Here is a 20,596-nt window from a genome sequence, read left to right as displayed (position 1 = left end):
ACCTCAAATAATAGGGCATGCTTTATTTTTCATCTTCTGTGACTTGCCTGGTAGTCTTTATCCTAGTCTTTATATTCATGAACTCCTACTCATACTTCAAAATCCAGTCCAAATTTTCTGCCCCCCTGTGGAGTGCTCATCAAGTCCGCTCCTGTTCCTCAGCTCTCCTATTTTCCCCTCTCCTGACCAAGTACATCCATCTATGTTCTCAATTCTCACCAAACCCTGCCTGTTCCTCCCCTGCCGCCCTGATCATGCCATATTGTAATCAAGGATGCACATGTCTGCCTTCCTCACTGGACTGTGAGCTCTTTGCACAGGGATATGACTAGGTCAGGGCCATAACCTCAGGGATTAGCATGAAGCTGGTCTAGAAGTAGGTGCTCAGGGGATCAGAGTAGCCGAGGCTGAAGTCACAGAGTCCTGGCATTGGGTCTCAGTGGCTCCCTTTGCTGCTGACCCCTGGGCAAGCACTTAACCTCTGCAGAAGTCTCAGAATTCATGGAATAATAATAGCACCCACCCCATAGGGAGATAATGTACATGACTCAATTAAAACATAGACTGATGTATTTAGCAAGGTCCCAACAGATGTGAGCAAGTTATTATTATATCAATTCATTATTGAAGGAGAAATGAAATGCACACACAAACCGAAGCCCAACTCACAGAGGTACGTGTTTGTATATGTTCCTCCGGATGATTTAAGAGCTCTCTCATCATTCTTTGCATTAAAGATGTGCTGAAAAGCCGTGGGAGCAGGGATCGGCAGCATGCCTAGCCTCTGTCTGGACCCCTTGGGGGGAATTCATGTTTCTTTGGCTTTATATCCTGGTAGGTGAACTCAGGTGTCACACACACATTCATCTGAGATGAAATGAAACTGCTGCATCAGTCTGACAATTTCTCTCTCTCAGGGGATGCTAGTAGCATTAATAGCAACACAAGACTCATTTCATTAAGGTATATAAGACACTGCTCAGGTGTGGATCAGGAGGACCTCACATGTCTGCATGGGAAGAGGAAGAACAGGGGAAGTTTATCTTGTTGAGTAAATACAGAGGCTCTGATGAGGTGCGGAAGCAGCAACTGATGCACCAGCACCAGAGAACTACTCCAGACTACATGCCAGACTAACTTACCTGATTTTTTAAAAAAGACCTTTGCATACTAAGTAAGTCAGAAAGAGAAAGAAAAATACCATATGGTATCACTTGTATGAGGAATCTAAAAAAATAAGACAAATGAACTTATATACAAAACAGAAACAGACTCACAGATGTATTCTGGAGATTCCTCAAAAGAGTAAAAATAGACTTACCATATGGTCCAGCAATCCCACTCCTGGACATATATCCAGAGGGAACTTTAATTCAAAAAGATATATCCACCCTAATGTTGATAGCAGCACTATTTACAATGGCCAAGACATGGAAACAACCTAAATGTCCATCTATAGATGACTGGGTAAAGAAGCTGTGGTATATTTATACAATAGAATACTATTCAGCCATGAAAAAGAATAAATCAGTGCCACTTGCAACAACACGGATGGACCTGGAGACTGTCATTCGAAGTGAAGTAAGCCAGAAAAAGAAAGAAATATACCCTCCCCTGGATGTCCAGTTTTTAACCAAAAGTTACAAGACACATGACAAAGCAAAAGGAAAAACAAAAACCCAATGTGAAGAAACAAAGCAACCAGCGGAAATATACTCAGAGAGGGACTAGATATTAGAACTAACAGACAAGGAATTAAAACTATATCAAAATCTCTTAATGGAAAAGGTGGGCAACATGCATTAAAAGATGGGGATCTCAGCAGAAAATGGAAATTATTTTTTAAAAAAAGGTGTAAATGTTAATTAAGAAAACCCAACGTACTGCCAGAGAGGGGGCATGCCTTCAACAGGCTCATCAATAGACAGTAAAGAAAAGGAGTGAACTTGAAGATAAATCCAAAGAAATGACCGAAAACGGAGCATTGAGAGAAAAAAGTGAAAGAAAGAGAAACACACAGAGCATCCAGATGCTGCGGGAAGATATCAAAGGTCTAAATTATCATAATTGAAACCCCCAAAGTGGAGGGAAGAAAGAGAGAGAGGGAGAGAGAGAAAGAGAGAGAGAGAAGTATTTGCAGATAATGACAAAGAATTTCCCAAAAATGAGCCACAGATCTAAGCTCAGAGAACATCAATCAGGATAAACATCAAAAAGAAAGAAAAACAACACACTTAGGCACATCTATCTAAAACAAAGGGAGACAGAAAATCCTGAAGGCAGTTGAAGAAAGAAGGTCTATTACCTACAGAGGAACCAGGGTATTACAGCAGATTTGTTGTTGGAATCAATGCAAATGTGGAGTGACATATTTAAATGCTGAAAGAGAAAACAGCTGTCAACCCAGAATTCGCTTAAAATATCTTTTAAAAATGTAAGGCAAATAGAGAATTTTTTCCCCAACAAATACAAACATGAAAGAATTTATTGCCGGTAGCCTCTCCCTGCAAGAATCGCTCAAGGAAGTCCTTTGGGTAGAATGACTACGATATCAGATAGAAATCAAAGCTACACAAAGAAATAAAGAACACTGGAAATGGGTAAAAGGAAGTTCATATAAAATCAATTTTTCTTATTTTTAACCACTGCAAGATGTAACTGACTGAAGCAAAAAGAAAAGTAATTAATTATGTATTTATAGCACAATAAAACAAAAGATGGATTGCAAGACTTGGGAGCATATTACTATAACATTCTCACATCACACATGAAGTGGTCTGATATTTCAAGGTAGATTCTGATTAACTGAAGATGTATATTATAAACATAGGGCAACCTCTAAGCTTATAAAAAGTATAAATACTAAACCAATAGAGAAGTTAAAGCAGAATCATAAATGATGATCAACTAATCCAAAATAAGGGAAAAAAGAGGAAAAAAACCCCAAATAGAACAAATAGAAGAAAAGAGTGAGATGATGGACTTAAATCCAACCACGTCAATAATTTTATCAAGTATAGATGGTCTCAATCTCAATGGAAAGAGAGACTGTTGGACTAGATAAAAAAGACTGCCTACAAGACATGTACATAAAATATACAGATACAGATGGGGTAAAAATAAGGGGATGGAAAAGACCTAATCAGGTTTTGCTAGAAAGGCCTATACTGGTTCATAAGGGCAGACTGAGAGCATCTCTTCCCCACTCTGTGTTCGATGATGTCCCATTCGTAACTTGAAATCAGCCATGATGAAAGTACTTCCATCATGAAAGTCAGCAGAATCTGCAAATGAGGGCTTTATTTCTTATTTATCAGATTGCTAGTTATTAAACATTCCCCAGCACACTGCTGGATGCACTGTGTGAACGCTAACCAAAAGAAAGCTGAAGAGGCCATATTCATATCAGACAAAGTAGATTTCAGAGCAAGGAATGAGCTGGACATTATATAATGATAAATGAGGCAATTTATCAAGAAGATGTAACAATCTCAAGTGTGTATGCATCTTAAAACAGAGCATCAAAATATGTGAGACTGAAATGCAAGCAAATATGGACAAATACCCCCAACTACAGTTGGAGATTTCAACACACTTCTCTTAGTAATTGATGTAACAAGTAGACATAAAATCAGTAAGAATGCAAACAAGACCTGAACAGCATTATCAAGCAGCCTGGCCTCATTGACATTTACAGAACACATGCCAGATGAGAACAAACAGGTGCCTTGCAAGTAAATATGGAATATTCACCAAGATAGGTCATTTCTAGGCCATAAAACAAACTTTACCTATTAAAAAAAGAAAATAAATTATACGGGGTATTTTTCTGACCATCACAGCATTAAGCTGGACATCAACAACAGAAAAATACACAGACAACTCCCGAATATTGTTGGAAATCACAGAATACATGTGTAAATAACCCTGAGGAAGTCACAGGGAAGTTAGAAAATGTTTGTAACGTAATGAAAATGAAAACATACCAAAATTTGTGGGATACGCTAAAGCTGGACTTAGAACAGAATTCACAGCATTTAACACTTTTGTTGGGAAAAAGAAGTTTCAAATCAATGATCTAAATTTCTTCCTTAAGAAACTGGAATAAGAAGAATTAATTAAACCCAAAGTAAGCAGAAGGAAGGCAGAAATAAAGGTAAGAACAGAAATCAATAAAGTAGAAGATAGAAAAATAATAAAGAAAAATCAATGAAGGTGAAAACCTGTTCTTTAAAAAGGTCAATACATTAGATAAATTTCTAGCCAGAATGACTAGGAAAACTCTAGAGGAAATCCAAACTACCAGTTCAGGGATGAAAGAGGGAACATCACTGCAAAATCTATACTCACTAAAAGGTTAATAAGGGGTTTTACAAATAACTGTAACCGAAGTCCTTGAAAAGTGAAGTGAAACGGAGGAATTCCTTGAAAGATATAAATGACCAAATCTTACTTAAGATTTGTTGACTTTTTCTTGTCTAAGAAAAAAACAAGTAAACAGAATTGACCCATGTTTATTAAAGAAATTGAATTCATAGTTAAAAACTTTCCTGCAAAGAACCCCAGGCCCAAATATCTTCAGTGGCCAACTCTACCAAACATGTGTTAGAAAAAATGCCAATCTACACAGGCTTTTCTGCAAAGTAGAAGAGGAGGGAACATTTCCCAACTTACAGTGCCAACATTACTCTGATACCAAAACCACACAAAAATGTTAAAAGAAAACTACACATTTCCTCATGAATGAAGGTAAAAATTATAACTGAGATGTTAGCAAATTGACTCCAACAGTCCATAAAAAGGAGAGTACATTATGACCAAGTGGGATTTACTCTGGGAATATAAGGCTGGTTCAACATTCCAAAATCAGTGTATTTCAAGGGACTATGGAAGGGAAACCATATAATTATCTTAATAGACGCAGAAAAGATATTTGACAAAATTCAACATTCATTTATCATGAAAAACCTCAGAAAATTGGAAATAGAAGGGAACTTCCTCACTCTGATGAAGAACAACTACAAAACTTGTAGCTAATATCATACTCAGCAGTAAAAACAAAACAAATAAACAAACAAAAACCGAACTGACTTCTGGCTCAGATCAGGATCAAGACCAAGTAAATGAAATGTTCTAGCCTGGGGAACAAGAAAGGCATGCAAGATTGGAAAGGAGGAGATAAAGCTGCCTCTATTTGCAAACATGATTGTCTACATAGAAAGCCTAAAGAATTTACTAAAAAAACTGATAGAACTGATATGTGAACTTAGCAAAATTACAGGACAATACAAGGCCAATACACAAAAATCAGTCATATCTCTATAGATTAGCAATTAATAACTGGTAACTAAATTTTTAAAAAATGTACCACTTGGATAGCACCAAAAATTCGTACGACAGATATATATGTAACAACGTATTTTCAAAACTGATTTGCTGAAAATTATAAAGCACTGATGAAAGAATCCAAAATAACCTAAATACATGGAGAGAGGTTCTGTCTTCATGGATTGCAAGAGTCAACATTGTTACGATGTCATCTCTCCCTAAACTGATCTATAGACTCAGTTCAATGCTAACAAAAATCCAGAGGGATCTTTTTTAGTAGAAATCAACAAACTGATTCTAAAATTTATGTGAAAAAGCAGAGGATATAGAAGAGCCAAAATAATTTTGAAAAGCAGAAAAAAGCTGGAGGACTCTCACTACCTGACTTCAAGTATCAGTGAAGCTACAGGAAAGTGTGAGATCAGCTAAAACATACACAGACAGATCAGTGGGAACGAACAGCATCCAGAAACACTCCCGCACGTTTATGGTCGATTGAGTTTTGATGAAGTTGCAAAAGCAGTGCAGTAAAGAACAGTCTTTTCAACAAATGGTGCTGGAACAGGTGTACAGTTTTTGCAAGTAAATGAAGCCTCTCTTACACTTCACACCATGATCAAAAATGAACTCACAATGGACTATAGCTCTACATGCAAAACCCAAAGAAAACAAGAGGAGAAAATCTCTGTGACCTCATGTGAGGAGAACCTGTTTAGATACGCCCACCCCCCAACCCAAGGTTAATAAATGAAAAAGGAAAACTGGGGTTCGCTAGAATTTAAAACATCTGCTTTTAAAAAGACTCCGGTAAGGTAAGTCAGTGACTGGTGAAAATATTTGCAAAATACATGGACTTATTCCCAGGATGTATAAAGAATGATCAAAACTTGATAATCAAAAAGACAGTCCAATAAATCAATGGGCAATGATTTGAACAGATACTTCACAAAGAAGGTGTGTGGATGGCAAATAAACAAATGAAACTATGTTCAACACTTTGTCAGATTCTTAGAAAGTTAAATGTACACTTACAAATGACCCAGGAATCCCTCTTCTACGTAATTATTCTAGAGAAGTAGAAGTTCATATAAAATGAAGTTTGAATTAAGTTCATATAAAAATCTGTATGCAAATGGATTATTTATAATTTTATAAGACTAGAAATAACTCAAATCTCCTACAGCTTCTGATGGGGAAGCCAACGGTGTCTCCTCATCCCACGGAGTTCTGGCCAGCAATCAAAAGGGAAGCTACTCACCCGCACCACACGCCTAAATTTCAAAAGCGTCATTCTCAGTAAAAAAAACAGATTCAAAAGGTTCTCAACACTATGATTCTGTTTTTTAGACTTTCTGGAATAGTTAGAAGTATAGGGGTAGAAAATTAATTACTGGCTGCCAAGGACTGGGATGAGGGCGTTTTGGAGGTGATGGAACTCTTCTGTATCTTCATTATGGTGGTGGTTATAATGACTGTATATGTTTGTTCAAATTCATAGCACTATACACTAAAAGAGTATATTTTACTGCCTGGAAATTGTTCTTCAAAAAATAAACATCTCAAACTATGTATTTATCAGTTTGATGATTTGTAAAGTGATTGTCTCCCTTGCAAACAGCTATACCAATAAGGGCAAGAATATTTCCTGTTTGTTCAAAGATGTATCAATAAATCTCTGTTGAGTGGAAGGAAGGATGGATGGATGGATGGATGGATGATTGGCAGGTTCTAAGGAAAGACACTGGGCCCTGGAGCCTCACTGCCTGGGTCTGAAAGCTGGTTCTGTCGCTTTCTCTGGCACGGAGGGCAGCAAGCTTCACTTTGCTTAGCCTCCATCATTTCTGCAAGGAAAGTCCATGCAGGGCCACCCATGGTGTCTCCACAACCATCCATGTTTGCTCACTGCAGCATCCTGGGGAGAGGACTCACATTTGGTGAGTACTGACAGGGCACCAGTGCCATCTGTACCCGCCATCCCCAGTCAACCCAGATCCTATCACGAACTAGGATTTGTTTGGGGGTCTGGTTCCGCGACTAGACTGTGGGCTCCATGACGCAAGGGAATAGCAGACTTGGCTGTGGGCTCCAGTGCTTGGCTTAAACCAAATCATCAGTCATCCAAATAATAACAACGGCAACAATAACAACAATGATAATATCAGCTACCAGCTGGGTGCATCTCCCAGGGGCCAGGCTTTACATCATGCACCTTCCACAGTCATGTCACAGATGACCTTCTAAGGCAGACTGAATAAACACTAATGCCATTTCTCAGAGGAGAACACCGTCGGGTCGGGTGGTCTGGCGTTCACCATGCTGGGCACCTCATGTGCATTACGGTGGGTACAGAGATCCACCTGAGTTCACCCAGCGGAGATGTGGAAGACACTCACGTCTCCCCATGCTTCACCAGGACCCATTCGTGGATGTCCAGTTACCCATTTGCTTCTCCAGGGCCACTCATGAGACCAACCCTGCAAATCTGATCACCACCATCTCCCGCACTGAGCTTTCTGCTGTTCAAAGACCCCTGGTGCTTTGGCCAGCCGGCCTCACCCTCCTGCCCGCCCTCTCTTGCTCTGTAAGCCATAAAAACGCGGAGCTGCTAGAGTCCCCGGCACACGGTGCTGGTTCACTCCCCTGTGCCTTTGCACGGGCTGACACGGTCTCTCATCCCCACACGGCAGGTGAGCTCCCAGTCTAACTCAGGTGGTCACTTTCTGGGGCATCCGTTTTGACTGGGACCTGTGTGTATCCCTGCCTGCACAGCTGTCCGCCCTGCAGATGCTGCGCTCCCGAGGCCCGGGAGGGCATCGCTCCCCCCTGCACCCCAGTGCCTGGCTCTGGGCCCCGCCCCCCATAACACTCCAGGGTTTGCTGAAAGGACACTCCAGCTCTTCACTTCACCTCCGATGAACAAACTCTGAAGCCCTGGGCGGCTGCTGGAACGCCTCTGACTTCTAATCTGGCACCTTGCAGGCAGATCTCTTCCCCCTGTTTGTGAATTCCATCTGCTCTTTTAATTAATGAAAATTCAATTCTGTGCAAATGTTTCTTCTGGGATCATCCTTCCTGAGCAACCTGTGGGAGCTTACTCATCAACCCGTTCCCTGAATCCATGTTTGGAACATTCTGGGAACTTGTTATTGGGCCTTTGAACTGAGCAGCTCAAGTGAACGAAATCAGCACGCCTGTCACTTGGCATCAGGAACTGACAGCCTGGGATCTGCAGGATGTGACTTTATCGAGAAGGCGCCCCTCAGCCCCGTCTTCCCCCACCAACCTCCCGCTGCCTGGCACTGCCAGCCCCTATAGTCTCTGAAAATATATCCATTTGATAAACTGGTTGTGCCCTCTAAATCCCATAAAAATCTCTCTGGTGCATTAGTTCATTAATTCTGTACTGAAGCTCCTTGAATTAAAAGGACACCAGAAGCTCTCAATCCTGGGTACAGCTGAGACAATACACTTTTTTATTGTTTGAGAAATATGGCTTTCTGATACAAGAACTAAGTGTTAAAAAGGCAGCTTGGCATAGTGGTAAGATCCTGGACTTTGGACCCAAAAAGACATGGCTTCAAATTCTGGCTCCTTCATGTGCCAGCTGTGTGACCCTAGGAGGTTAACTAACCTCTCTGAGCCTCAGATAACTCATACATAAAGTGAAAGAGATGTAGATACATCACGTGGATCTTCGCATTTAATCCAACGCAATGACAGATGTGGTAGGGTCTCAATACATGTTGGTTTTCTTCTCTTTTTTGAAGGTGGGACCACTGAGGAGAATGGCCAACTGGGTCACCACTGGCCTGCTTTCCCAGAGGCTAAGAGCCAGGATAGGGCTGCCTCAGACATCAGTGGGAGGCCAGGGCATGACACTGAGGCAGTCTGGGAGAATCTGCAGCGCATGGTGGCAAAGAGGGGCAAAAAGGTCAGGGCTGGGGAACGCTGTCTTGAATTTCTCCAGTGGTCCAGACCCTACTTTCCTGGAGATCAGTTTGCTTTTTAGAAACAGCCCAAAGGCAGCTGGAACAAATGCATAGGCTAACGGAGGAAACTGCAAATGGGAGAGCGGCCCCCGCCTTCCCTCTGCAGGTGATGACTCTTCCTGCCTCTACCTGTCCCTCCTGGCGAGGCGCTCCTGGCTCAGAATCGGTGCTCTCCTCTCCTGTGTCCGCCCTGGGGGGTGCTGTCGCTGCCATGGCCTTGCTGCATCTCTGTGCTGGCAACTTCCCAGTGCACAGACCCGGTCCACATCACCCTCCAGATGCTGGAGTGCACCTGACTACTCTGAAGCTCCTCCAGGCACCTCACATTCAAATGCACCCCCCTCCCACCACCCCCCACCACCCGCTGCTCCTGCGGTGTCCCCTACACAGAGAACACCACTGGGACCCACTCCACGGCCCCACCCAGAAGCCTGGAGGCGACCTTATCCCCTCCTTCACGCCCATTCTCCATCTCCGAGTCCTGCCCATCTGATCTTGAAATCATAAAGCAGTGACCTCCACGGATGGAACTACCCCAACTCTGGATCCTTCTGGAAAGGGGTTTCAGAAAGATCATCAACAGTGAAAGCCTTATCGGGGTCTGTATTCAGCATCCCAAGAGGACTCGAACAGACCCACTCGTGTGTGCGCCCTCTGGTGTTCACACGGACCTGGGCCTTTCTCACCACCGGCGTCAACCTGGGCGGGTCACCCAGCCGGTCTCCTCAACTCTAAAATGAGAGTAAATAATTGTGCCGACTTCGTGTTTGCAAGGATTAAATAAGGTTATGGGTAGAATGCCTGGCATAATGTAAATACTAAAAAGTATTGTTTCTACCATTATTCACCGCCAAACTTCATTCATGTAACTTGGTAAGTTAAAGATGAATGACACCTTTATGATGCTGTGGAGTCTGGGGAGATGATGACATAGTCTTTGAATCTCCACAATCCACACACTGAAAACTGGCGGAGCAGGTACATGGCTAAACCAAAATCCACAGGTGACACTCACTACAAAACCAAGTCATCCCCCCAAATCCCCAGATATAAGCAGGTGGGGACAAACCAGCAACAGTGACAAGTGCTCCATAGCGGTGATTTCTGTACAGAAGGAAACAGGAAAGACAAGGCAGCATGTGCTGGACCAGAGGACCAAGAACTGCGAGACAGCCAGCGGGCATTAACTGGGAAGCCAGCTGGCCAACCTGAGAATGGTGGCTGGGACCAGGAAGCACGTGTCCAGGCCCACCCCAGGAGAGAGGAAAGGGCCCTTGGTGAGCCCTGCAGGGGCAGGAGAGTCTGCGACACAAAATCCCTTCCATCAACCCAGCCGGTGCTTCCTTCTAGGAAAGATCCCCAGGAGAAACTGTTGAGACTGAAACCAAAATTGACCAAGACGGGGACCCTACAGGTCAAAGAAAGAGGAGGTCCAGGGAGAAGCGGGCAAGTGGAACCGGGCCAGGAGCTCCCAGGTAGCAAATTGCCTTGGGTTGTGATCCTTCACATACAGAACAGAAGAGGCAAGTCTGTTAAGTTGGCAAAGCCACCCCGAATGACACCATCTTCCAAAGGTTTAAGAAAACTAGTATTACATGAAAATGAGCAACAGCAAAGTTTCAGGAAAGTATCAAAGAGAAGGGAGAAGAAAAGAGCAGAGTAACAGTGTACAATGGAAGTGCATCAGAAAAGACAGTGCGGTGGACTGTTTTGTTAATGGCTCCCCAGTGGATCAGGCCGACTGGTATCCGTGCCCAGTGCAGTCCCCTCCCACGTGGTCCCTGGTCTTCATCATGTGACTTGCTTTGGCCAATTAGACGTCAGGAAAGGTGAAGCAAGCAGAGGCTTTATAAGCTTGTAGGAGCTGGGCTCTCCCTGAAACTTCTGACACCATGTAAGCAAACCCACTCTGGGCCCCTTGAGGATGAAGGACCACACAGAGAGAGGGGCCCGTTCATCACAGCAGTCCTGGCTGGTCCAGCAGCTGCATGCGCGGGCCCAGCCAAACCCAGCAGAAGAACCGCTCTGTCAAATGGCAGAACTGTGATGAATAATAGATTGCTATTATTCTAAGCCACTAGGTTTTGATTTGGTTTGTTATGTAACAACTGATAACTCATGACATGAAAGAATACATCCATTATAATTTAAAAACGCAGAAATATGGCAAGAGAAACAAAGGTAAAATTATTTCAGTAATAAATACTTTGCTAGAAAGCACGCAAAGCAAATAAACACAACAGATAACGCTTTAAAATAAAGAGAAGGAAAAAACTGCGAAAAATTTAAACAGATGAAGAAAGAGATATGGAAGATTTGAAAATGCCAAGTACTGAAGATGGGCAAAGAAGATCCAACATTCAGGTAGTAGGCATCCTTAACAAAGAAAACTACAGTAAGGGGACAGACTGTATGCTAAAAATGACATTTTCATCAAAAGTTCTAAAGAGAAACAACCTGAAACCACACATTGGAGGATCACTGTGTACCTAAGATATAAATCCCAAATGACCAACACCAACATTATGTTCCCACAACACTATAAGACTTTAAAGAATAAGGGTTTATTGTTTGTTTGTTTTTTTCCTAAGTTGGAGCCAACTTTTCTGGCTGGGTAGGAGTCCTCTAGAAAACACAGGAGAAGGTCCTCCTGGCAGGAGAGACAGACTGGGTGAAGGTCAAAGGTGTGAGAGAGCATGGTACAGACAGGGCATGGCTGGAACCTGGTGAAGGGGTGGGACTGGGTGAGTGAGGGGTGGGATGATAAAGCAGAAGAGGAATGCTGAGGCCTGAGGGGTCCTGGAACACTCACCCATGTAGGGCTTGGTCCCGGCCATGGAGGAAGCCTTTTCTGCTCCTTTCACGATCGTTGCTATGTTGAAGTCTGTGATGTGAACGTGCCCTGGAGATAGAGCAGAAACAGCAGTTAGCAAGAGCTGCAGGCAGATGGGTGACTTTCTTGCCTGATTTAAAGCTGTGGTTTGTGAGGGTGGGTACAGGACGAAAATACCGCAGCTTCTATTTACACTAGCATGTTATCAGATACTTTCAAAGTATCTATTTTTGGCAGCATCATTCACAGTAGCCAAGCAACAGAGACAACCTAAATGTCTATCAACAGACGAACAGACAAAGAAAATGTGGTACGTATATACAATGGAGTATTACTCAGCCATGAGAAAGGCCATCCTGCTATCTGGGACAAAGTGGATGGACCCCGAGGGCATTATGCTATGTGAGGTAAGTCAGAGAAAGAGGAAGACTGCATGGTATCACTTCTATGTGGAGTCTCAAAAACCGTCAAACTCATAGAAACAGAGAGCAGAAAAGTGGTTGCTGGGGCTGGGGGTGGGGAAGTAGGAAAAGGCTGGGAAAAGGCAACAAACTTCCAGCTCTCAGATGAAGAAGGTTCGAGGAGCTAGAGTAAAACATGCTGACTATACTTGATAACACTGTATTGTATCATTAAAATCTGCTAAGACAGTAGAACTTAAATATTCTTACCCTCCAAAAAAATATACATACATATGTCAGATGAAAAATACCTATTTTATGTGCAAATTTTATAATGTAGATTTTTGGTGGTACATGCATGTTATTAATAAACAAATAGACTTACACTGAGGACATAATAAAATGTTCATTGATTATAGTTTAGAGGCACTGGACCAGAGATTTAAAAAAGCTCCTGATAAATAAAGACAGGTGAGTCCAGTGGAGGGAGGGTATAGCCCAGTGGTGGAGCACGTGCTTAGCCTGCACCAGGTCCTGGGCTCAGTCCCCAGTACCTCCATTATAAATAAGTAAATAAGAACCTAATTCCTCCCGCCCCACAAAAAAGGCAGGTGAGTCCAGAATCCCTGTCTTAGGGAAACACTGGGTTGGGGGAGGGGCATGAAGCGAGGGTTCTCATGCTCTGAGGACATCCTTGTTCTGTGGTCTGTCTGCTCTTCCGTGGGGGCCATAGTTCTGTCTCTGATAAACTGAGTGGTAAGTGGGCTTAGAGGTTGAGACCCGTCTTTCACCCAGCCTAAAGTAATGGCTGCAGATGAGACATGGATAGACTGAGTGTACCTGTAAACAGGTGCTCAAACAACCTGAGAGGGAAGGAAGAGGGACAGAGAAGAAGGAAGGAGACAAGGAGATGTGAGGGTAAAAAGAAAAAGTGACACAGGAGGGTGAGAGGTGGGGGCGGGGCGAATCCCAAATGGGCGGTACTGGCTCTCTGGGGGAACTTATTTGATATAAAAAGAGCTCTGCCCATCAACAGATGAATGGATAAAGAAGGTGTGGAATATATATATACATATACATATACATATACATATACATATACATATACATATACATATACATATACATATACATATACACAATGGAATACTATTCTGCCATAAAAAAGAATGAAATGTTGTCACTTGCAGCAACATGGATGGACTTGGAGGGCATTATGCTCAGTGAAAACAAGTCAGAAAGAGAAAACAAATACTGTATGATGTCACTTGTATGTGGAATCAAAAAAATACAACAAACTGGTGAACAAAACAAAAAAGAAGCAGACCAGATACAGAGAACAAACTAGGGGTTACCAGTGGGGAAAGGGAAGGTGAATGATATAGGGGATTTTTTTTAAAAGGTTATTACGGGGTTATATGAAATCATGTGTGTGCAACTTTCGAGAATTGTGAAGTACTATAGAATTAAAAAAATAAACAAAACAAAATAAAATAAAACCAGCTCTCTGAGACCCTTGAATACCTGATATACATGCATTCACATTTCTTTCTGTTTGTCATCACATCATGTGAAAATGGTTGGATTTTCATCATATCTGAGAGTTGTGTTTGGGATGGCAGGACTTAAATACATAGAGGGGTGGCATATACAAAACTGGAACATTGGGAGGCCCTGGAGGGCACCTCCAAGAGATGGACAGACCGCCGCTGGAGCAGCTGTAATGAGGCTGTCTGAGCGTCTCCCGGGAGAGGCTGCCTGATGTGATCGGTCACAGTGGACAGAAAAAGCACCAGCAGTTTCATGTGCAAATCTCAAATCTCAGGCTCAGCTGCCAGCACTAACGTGTGAGCGACCTGCTCTGCCAGGCGCTCTGTCCAGTGCCCCCAGGTGAGATGCAGCAGGAGGTACTCAGTGATGATTTGCAGTACCTTTTAGGTACTTGCAGATAAAGCTTAAGTCATTGAGCCAGGACTTTGTTGGGAACTCTTTCTGGCCAGACACACAATGTCCCCACCCAGGTAGCATCCCTACAAACACCCAGCCTGCTCCAGCCCCTGGGGCTGGGCTGAGCATCCCTCCCACTCAGGAACCCGCGGTCCTGACGGCAGAGAGGCAGCGCGGCGCAGGAGCTGGGTACACAGACGCTGAGTCACACTGCCTTGGTCTGGGTCTCAGCTTTGTCATGACCAGTTATGTGACCTTGGGCAAATAACTTAATCTCTTTGGGCTTTGGGTTTCTCATCTGTAAAATGGGGACGATGACATAGCAAAATGCCCAACTCAGAGGGCTGTTGGGGAGTTAACACACCTGAAATGGTTAGAGCATATCAAAACACAGGCATTAGAGGATTTCTTACAAGTATTTGCTCTTAGCAGTACTGTCTTGCCAAGGTGTGCTTCCGATCTCATTTTCTTCAGCCAGGGCCAACCCACCCCTTCACCCTCTCATTTCCTCATTTCTTCTTCTCCTTTTTTATTTTTCAAATTGAAGTAGTCAGTAACAATGTGTCAATTTCTGGTATACAGCAGTGTCCCATTCATATATATACACATATTTGTTTTCATGTTCTTTTTCATTAAAGGTTATTATAAGATATCGAATATAGTTCCCTGTGCTATACAGAAGAAATTTGTTTTTTATCTATTTTTATATATGGTGGTTTTAATAGGGGGAGAAATGACAGAAAACCAAATAAATGCCACATTCGAAGATTGCAGAACCCACTCCCAGTGGTGCTGCTGTGTTTGGGAATGTACAGGTGTGGGATGCAGATGTGACTCAGATGTCCACCTACTCTCACATACATCACAGTCTAAAACAAGACTGCGAATTTATTGGAATGTGGTGTTTACTTGGTTTTTATCATTTCTCCCCCTCTTATAATTTTTAAAAATATTTGCAGTATGAAAGTAATGCCAGCTCATTACAAGTCACAGAATCTAAATGTGTTTGAATCTGTCCTTTCAACTCCCCAGCGTCTCCTCTCCTCGCCATATGCACTCACTGATCCACTCAATCCTCCGTTATTTCTCCCTTTGCTTATGCAAATTACATCCACATATGCTGGGACTCTAGTTTGTTCTTACAATAAAGAGATTATATTCCATGGGTTATTCTAAAAGTTACTTTTGCATTTAACCGTTTATCAAGGACATATTTCCAAATCAAGATACATAGGTCTACCTATGAGACCCACAATCCCTTATCCTGCATTCTAAATCCAAATTTTTTCTTTGTTGTCATTCCCTTGGTGATAAACCTGACCGAGAACTTCTCTTCATAACTCTGTTGATTCTTAGGGTGAATATTCATCTTCTGCTATAGAAATATTTATATATTTGATTACAAGATGTTCCCTAAGCCTTGATACATGGTATACAGTATATATTACATTATACATGGTATACATTATTTAAAATATTATTATATATTAGACACTTTATTTTCAGATTATTATGATATAGTATTTAATGTAAGTATATTTTCAAATCTGAAAACTTCTGAGTTGTGAAAGCATGTTTGGCCCCAAGAATTTCAGGTAAGAAACTGTGGCCCTGTACTCGCCAGTGTTCCACAGTGCGACTGTATCATATTTTATTCAACAATTCTCCTATTACAGTGCTCAGGCTGTTTCCAGCTTTGTTTGCTTGTTTGTCTTGTTCTTATAAAATATGCAGCAATAGCATTCTTGAGCATATCTTTATATACTGGTACTTTTATTTCCTGGATAAATTCCCAGAGGAGGGAGTGACAGATCAAAGTGTATGCATTTCATGTTCCAAAAAGTGACTATTGATGGTACTGTAAACAGAATGTAAGAGTGTTCTCTGCACTTTTACCAACACTATCAATAATCTTACTTGTTGATTGTTAGCAGATGGTGAGAGATGGTATCTCAGTGCTGATGAGGCCTCACAGTTTTCATGTGACCAGTATCCCTGTGAACTGTCTAGAATCCTGGTCAGTTTTTAATCAGAGCTCCTTGTCCATTCAGTACATTTGCCCTGTTCTCTGCTTCATCTCCAGCAGATGCAGTCTCCTAGCTTACTATCTGTTCTCTGACTTTGTCTGTAGGATCTCTCCCATACGAAAGTTTAAAAAATTCAAACAATATATTATGTTCATAGTTCCCAAGTATTATTTTTCTTAAAACTTTCCAGTTTCCAGAAACCTATTCCACTTCCAAGATTTTACATATTCTTTGATATTTTCTTCTAATATGTATGTAATTTGTCTTTTATACTTAAATCTTTCAATCATATTTTTCTATATATTATGATAGAGCATTCTGATTTTATTTCTTCCAAAAAGATAGCCATTTGTCTCAACAACATTTATTGAAAAATTCATCCTTTCTCAATAACTGTGATGTGATCTTCACTTTACATGAAGTCACACATACATGTGGATCTGTTTATAGAGTCTCTCCTCTGTTCCACTGACCTATGATTTATTGATGGACCAGAACTATTTTCACTCACTTAATAGATGTGTAGTCCATTATAATATTAGATGATAGTTTTTTTTTCAGTGTTTTCTTGGTAACTCTCCGATATTTATTTGTTGGAGATGAATTCTGTCCAGCTTTAGGAAATACTTCCATTAAGATTCTGATAGGAATTAACTTTGTTACACATCTGTGTGGGAAGCGTGGACACGTAATCCACCCAGGGTCATGCTCTGCCTTTCATTTAATCCTTGCTTTATTCCTTCAGTGTATGTTTGGTGTTCTCTTCATTTAGACCTCGTAAATCCCTGGGTAAGTTTCTCCCTAGGTATTATATAGTTTTGGTCACTTTTTTTTTTCTATCTAGTTGTTTTTACTATAATAAAAAGTTATTAAGTTTTGCTTATTTATCTCAGATTTGGCTATCTATTAATCTTCCATAGCAGAAGCTGTTAGTTATCTCCCAATATCTCATCTCCCCTTCTCAGACAGTAAATAAGATTTTTATCTAAGTCCATGGCTAAAGACTACATTTCCCAGCCTCCCTTAGCAGCTGGCTATGGTCATATGACCAGGTTCTGACCAACGCGATATGAGAAGAATGGTACCTACAACTTCCTGGCTACTTCCTTAAAGGGCATGAGAATTCCCTCCTTCCCCCACCCCTCCCCCACTCTGTTGCCTGTTATGTGGACTTGGGGGGATATTTTAGGCCACACAGATGAGAAGCAACAAAACAGAAGGAGCCTGGGCCACAGTAAACGTCCATGAGGAGAAACTGGACTTTAAGAGAAAAAAACTTGTGTCGAAAAAAATTTTTTTGAGTCTTTGAAAAGCAGTTAAAGCTTGTCTCTCAATCTTTACAGCCGCCTCTTAATTTGCACGGCTCTTTCAGTTGAGCCTTTCGGCACTTCTGGGCTTAGGAGAACATCATGTGCATACAATAACGGTGCACTTGCCCCAGCTGAGAGGCTTGGAGCAAGGTGGTTAGAAACATCGCCTTTAGGGTCAGATTGCCCTGGGACAAACAGCTGTGCTACTGCGGAGGCCATTTGCTGCTTGTGGCCACTCAGATTCCCTTACCTTAGCAACTACTCATCTCGGCACCTCTGGCTTTGGGCTGGGGCACGTGGCTCCAGCTGGGGCCAGCCAGGCTAACCTCACCCCTTGGCTCTAACAGTTGGCTCAGGTTTGGGCATACGACCCAATTGGGACCAATGAAAACCGGGGAGGTGATTTTCCAGGGGGGTTAGGGAATGAAGAGTTTTCTTTCTCTTTCCCCCTGGGAGCTACCTGAAGCGATATTCTCTGCCTTTGGCCGATGTGATGTGGGGTATGACCCCCCAGCACTGCAGAAGGCATTGGCTACCACAAAGAAAGGCAACCTCAAGTTGAAGGCTATCCTAGGATAAGGCTGAGACTGGTGCCTGATCAAACCCTGTCTGAAGCCGCAGTCCCCTGGGCCAAAGCGATTCAAGCTGAAAAACACCCTGTATTGCTTGTGAGTATTTGGGGTGGGCTCCCTGCTCCTTGCCACACACCACTGGTGTCCTGGTTGATGCAGCCACTTACTATGGGATTTGGACAGTTATTTCACTCTATAAGCCTCTGATTCTTCCGATGGAGAATGGAGCTAATATTACTAAGTACCTTGTAGGGTGGTTGTCAGCATTAAACAGTGTGGTTAGGGACTGAGGATGTGACCTGTGAGCAAAGACTTGAAGAAGAGAGGCAGCAAGCGGTGGGGAGGACTGTGGACGATGGCAGAGGGAGCCGGTGGGGGGATGAGGGGAGGACAGCGGTCCTGCCAAGGACCAGTCAGGCGCCGGGCAGACGGAGGAAGAGGGAAAGGGGCTCAGATGGCTTTCACTCCAGTGAGAGGGTTCTGAGAAGGAGAGGCATGACCCGACTCACTTTAGAGAATCACTCTGGCTTGTGAAGATCACGAAGATCATGCTGAGCCTTGAAGCACTCTTGTCAGGAAGGTATAACTACCGCCCCCACCCCCACCCCCTTTTTTTCTAACAGAAGAGTAGCCTGAAGTTCCAGAGACTGAGACAGGAGAGCAGAGGGCAGGGCACAACCATTAAAAGAATGACACAGCCATTAGCACCAAGACGCAGAAGATTCAACTCCCAGGAGACCTTGAGCTTCAATATACGCTCATTGTAATACAACAGCTGCCAAATGGTACTCCCGTAGGCGCCAGGACAATTCTAAGGCTGATCATAAAAGGTAAAAAGGTGGGCGATGGCCTAATTCCTGGGAATCCCAGCCCCTTCCCCACTTGTTAGCATGTGAAATTAGCGAGCCCATGAAAACTGTTGGCTCCCTCTTCTGAGTGAGGACACTATCTATGGAGTGTGTATCTATTAAGCACCCAACCCCGACACCTCCTGGCCTTTCTCTTGCCTTCTGAACCAGCCAGCACTCTGTCTATGGAATGTGTATCTTTGAATAAATCTACCTTTACTCCACTGCGGCTCTCTTGTGAATTATTTCCTGCTGGAAGCCAAGGACCCGCTTTTGGCGGGGTGCTTCCCAGGGACTCAGCCGAGGCCTGGGACACGACCATCCTCTCACCTCACATTCATTTTTCCTGTATCAAGACCAGAGAGCCGTCCACCGTCAGCAGCGGACACCTGGGGAGCTGTGTTTGTCTCCAGCCTCTCCGGGCCGGGCACTTCCCTCCCCCTGCTGTCCCCTTCAGGCCCTTGGGGACGGAGGCTCTGGGGCAGTCCTGAAGCAGCCCCACTGGTGGACACGCAGGCGTTCACGTACAGCAGGTGCGCCAGACAGCGGAGCCCCACTCCTGGGGTCTGTCCCGGCTAGCTGATGAGCTGTAACTTCCCGGTGTGCCTCCTTTAACGGTTGAGTCAAGATGTGGGAAAGTGAAAATTAGTGCCATACAAGGTCTCCTCTGAGTTCCTTCTCAGGAGAGTGGAAATTTACTACAAAACGTGCAACTACGAACTGAATTTTCGGCGCTTTGCTTTCCGTATCTGTAAAACGTTCAAAACTCAGAGGGAGAAGGTGCCCAGGATATTGCATGAGGCCCATTAGTAGAAGTTTTAATGAGTGTATCAATAATCAATAATCAGCCCTGCTGATACATCCTGCCCTCCAGCCGTGCTTCCCTCCTTGCTCTGAACACATGGAAATTCATCACACCTCCAAGACTTTGGCACCATTTAGAATGCTTCTCCCTCTCCTCTCACTGGCAGACCTGTTCTTTCTTCAGAACCTGGCCGGAGAGTTGTATTACTGATGAATGAACATCTAGCCTTTGCTTGCTTCCAGTGACAGGAAACTCACTACCATGATGGGTTTGTCCCAGCTGGCTCGGCCTGCCAAAACAGAATACCCTAGACTGGGTGGCGTAAACATCAAACATTTATTCCTCACAGTCCTGGAGGCTGGAAGTCCAAGATCAAGGTTCTAGCATGATCGGGTTCTTGGTGAGGGCCCTCTTCCTGGTTTACATGGCAGCCTCCTTATTGTATCCTCACATGGTGGAGAGAGAGAGAGACCTCTGGTCCTTCATCCCCTTACGGGGCAAAATCCCATTATGGGAGCTCCAACCTCATCACTTCT

The 20,596-nt window shown here is 43.1% G+C and overlaps 1 protein-coding gene across 3 annotated transcripts in view; it reads right to left on the bottom strand.

The window, feature by feature from the left end:
• STK32B (serine/threonine kinase 32B) overlaps window positions 1–20,596 on the bottom strand; it is a 307,925-nt gene that overhangs the window by 42,583 nt on the left and 244,746 nt on the right. For all 3 annotated transcript variants that reach the window (XM_010975336.3, XM_031437500.2, XM_031437504.2), the window contains one exon: window positions 12,130–12,219. In XM_010975336.3, coding sequence (XP_010973638.2) covers window positions 12,130–12,219 — 90 coding nt within the window. The remainder of the gene's footprint in view (window positions 1–12,129; window positions 12,220–20,596) is intronic.

Source organism: Camelus dromedarius, chromosome 1 (assembly GCF_036321535.1).
Source record: "Camelus dromedarius isolate mCamDro1 chromosome 1, mCamDro1.pat, whole genome shotgun sequence".
NCBI lineage: Eukaryota > Metazoa > Chordata > Mammalia > Artiodactyla > Camelidae > Camelus > Camelus dromedarius.
Note: the sequence above shows the minus strand (reverse complement) of the source record. Positions and strands in the feature narration are given on the sequence as shown.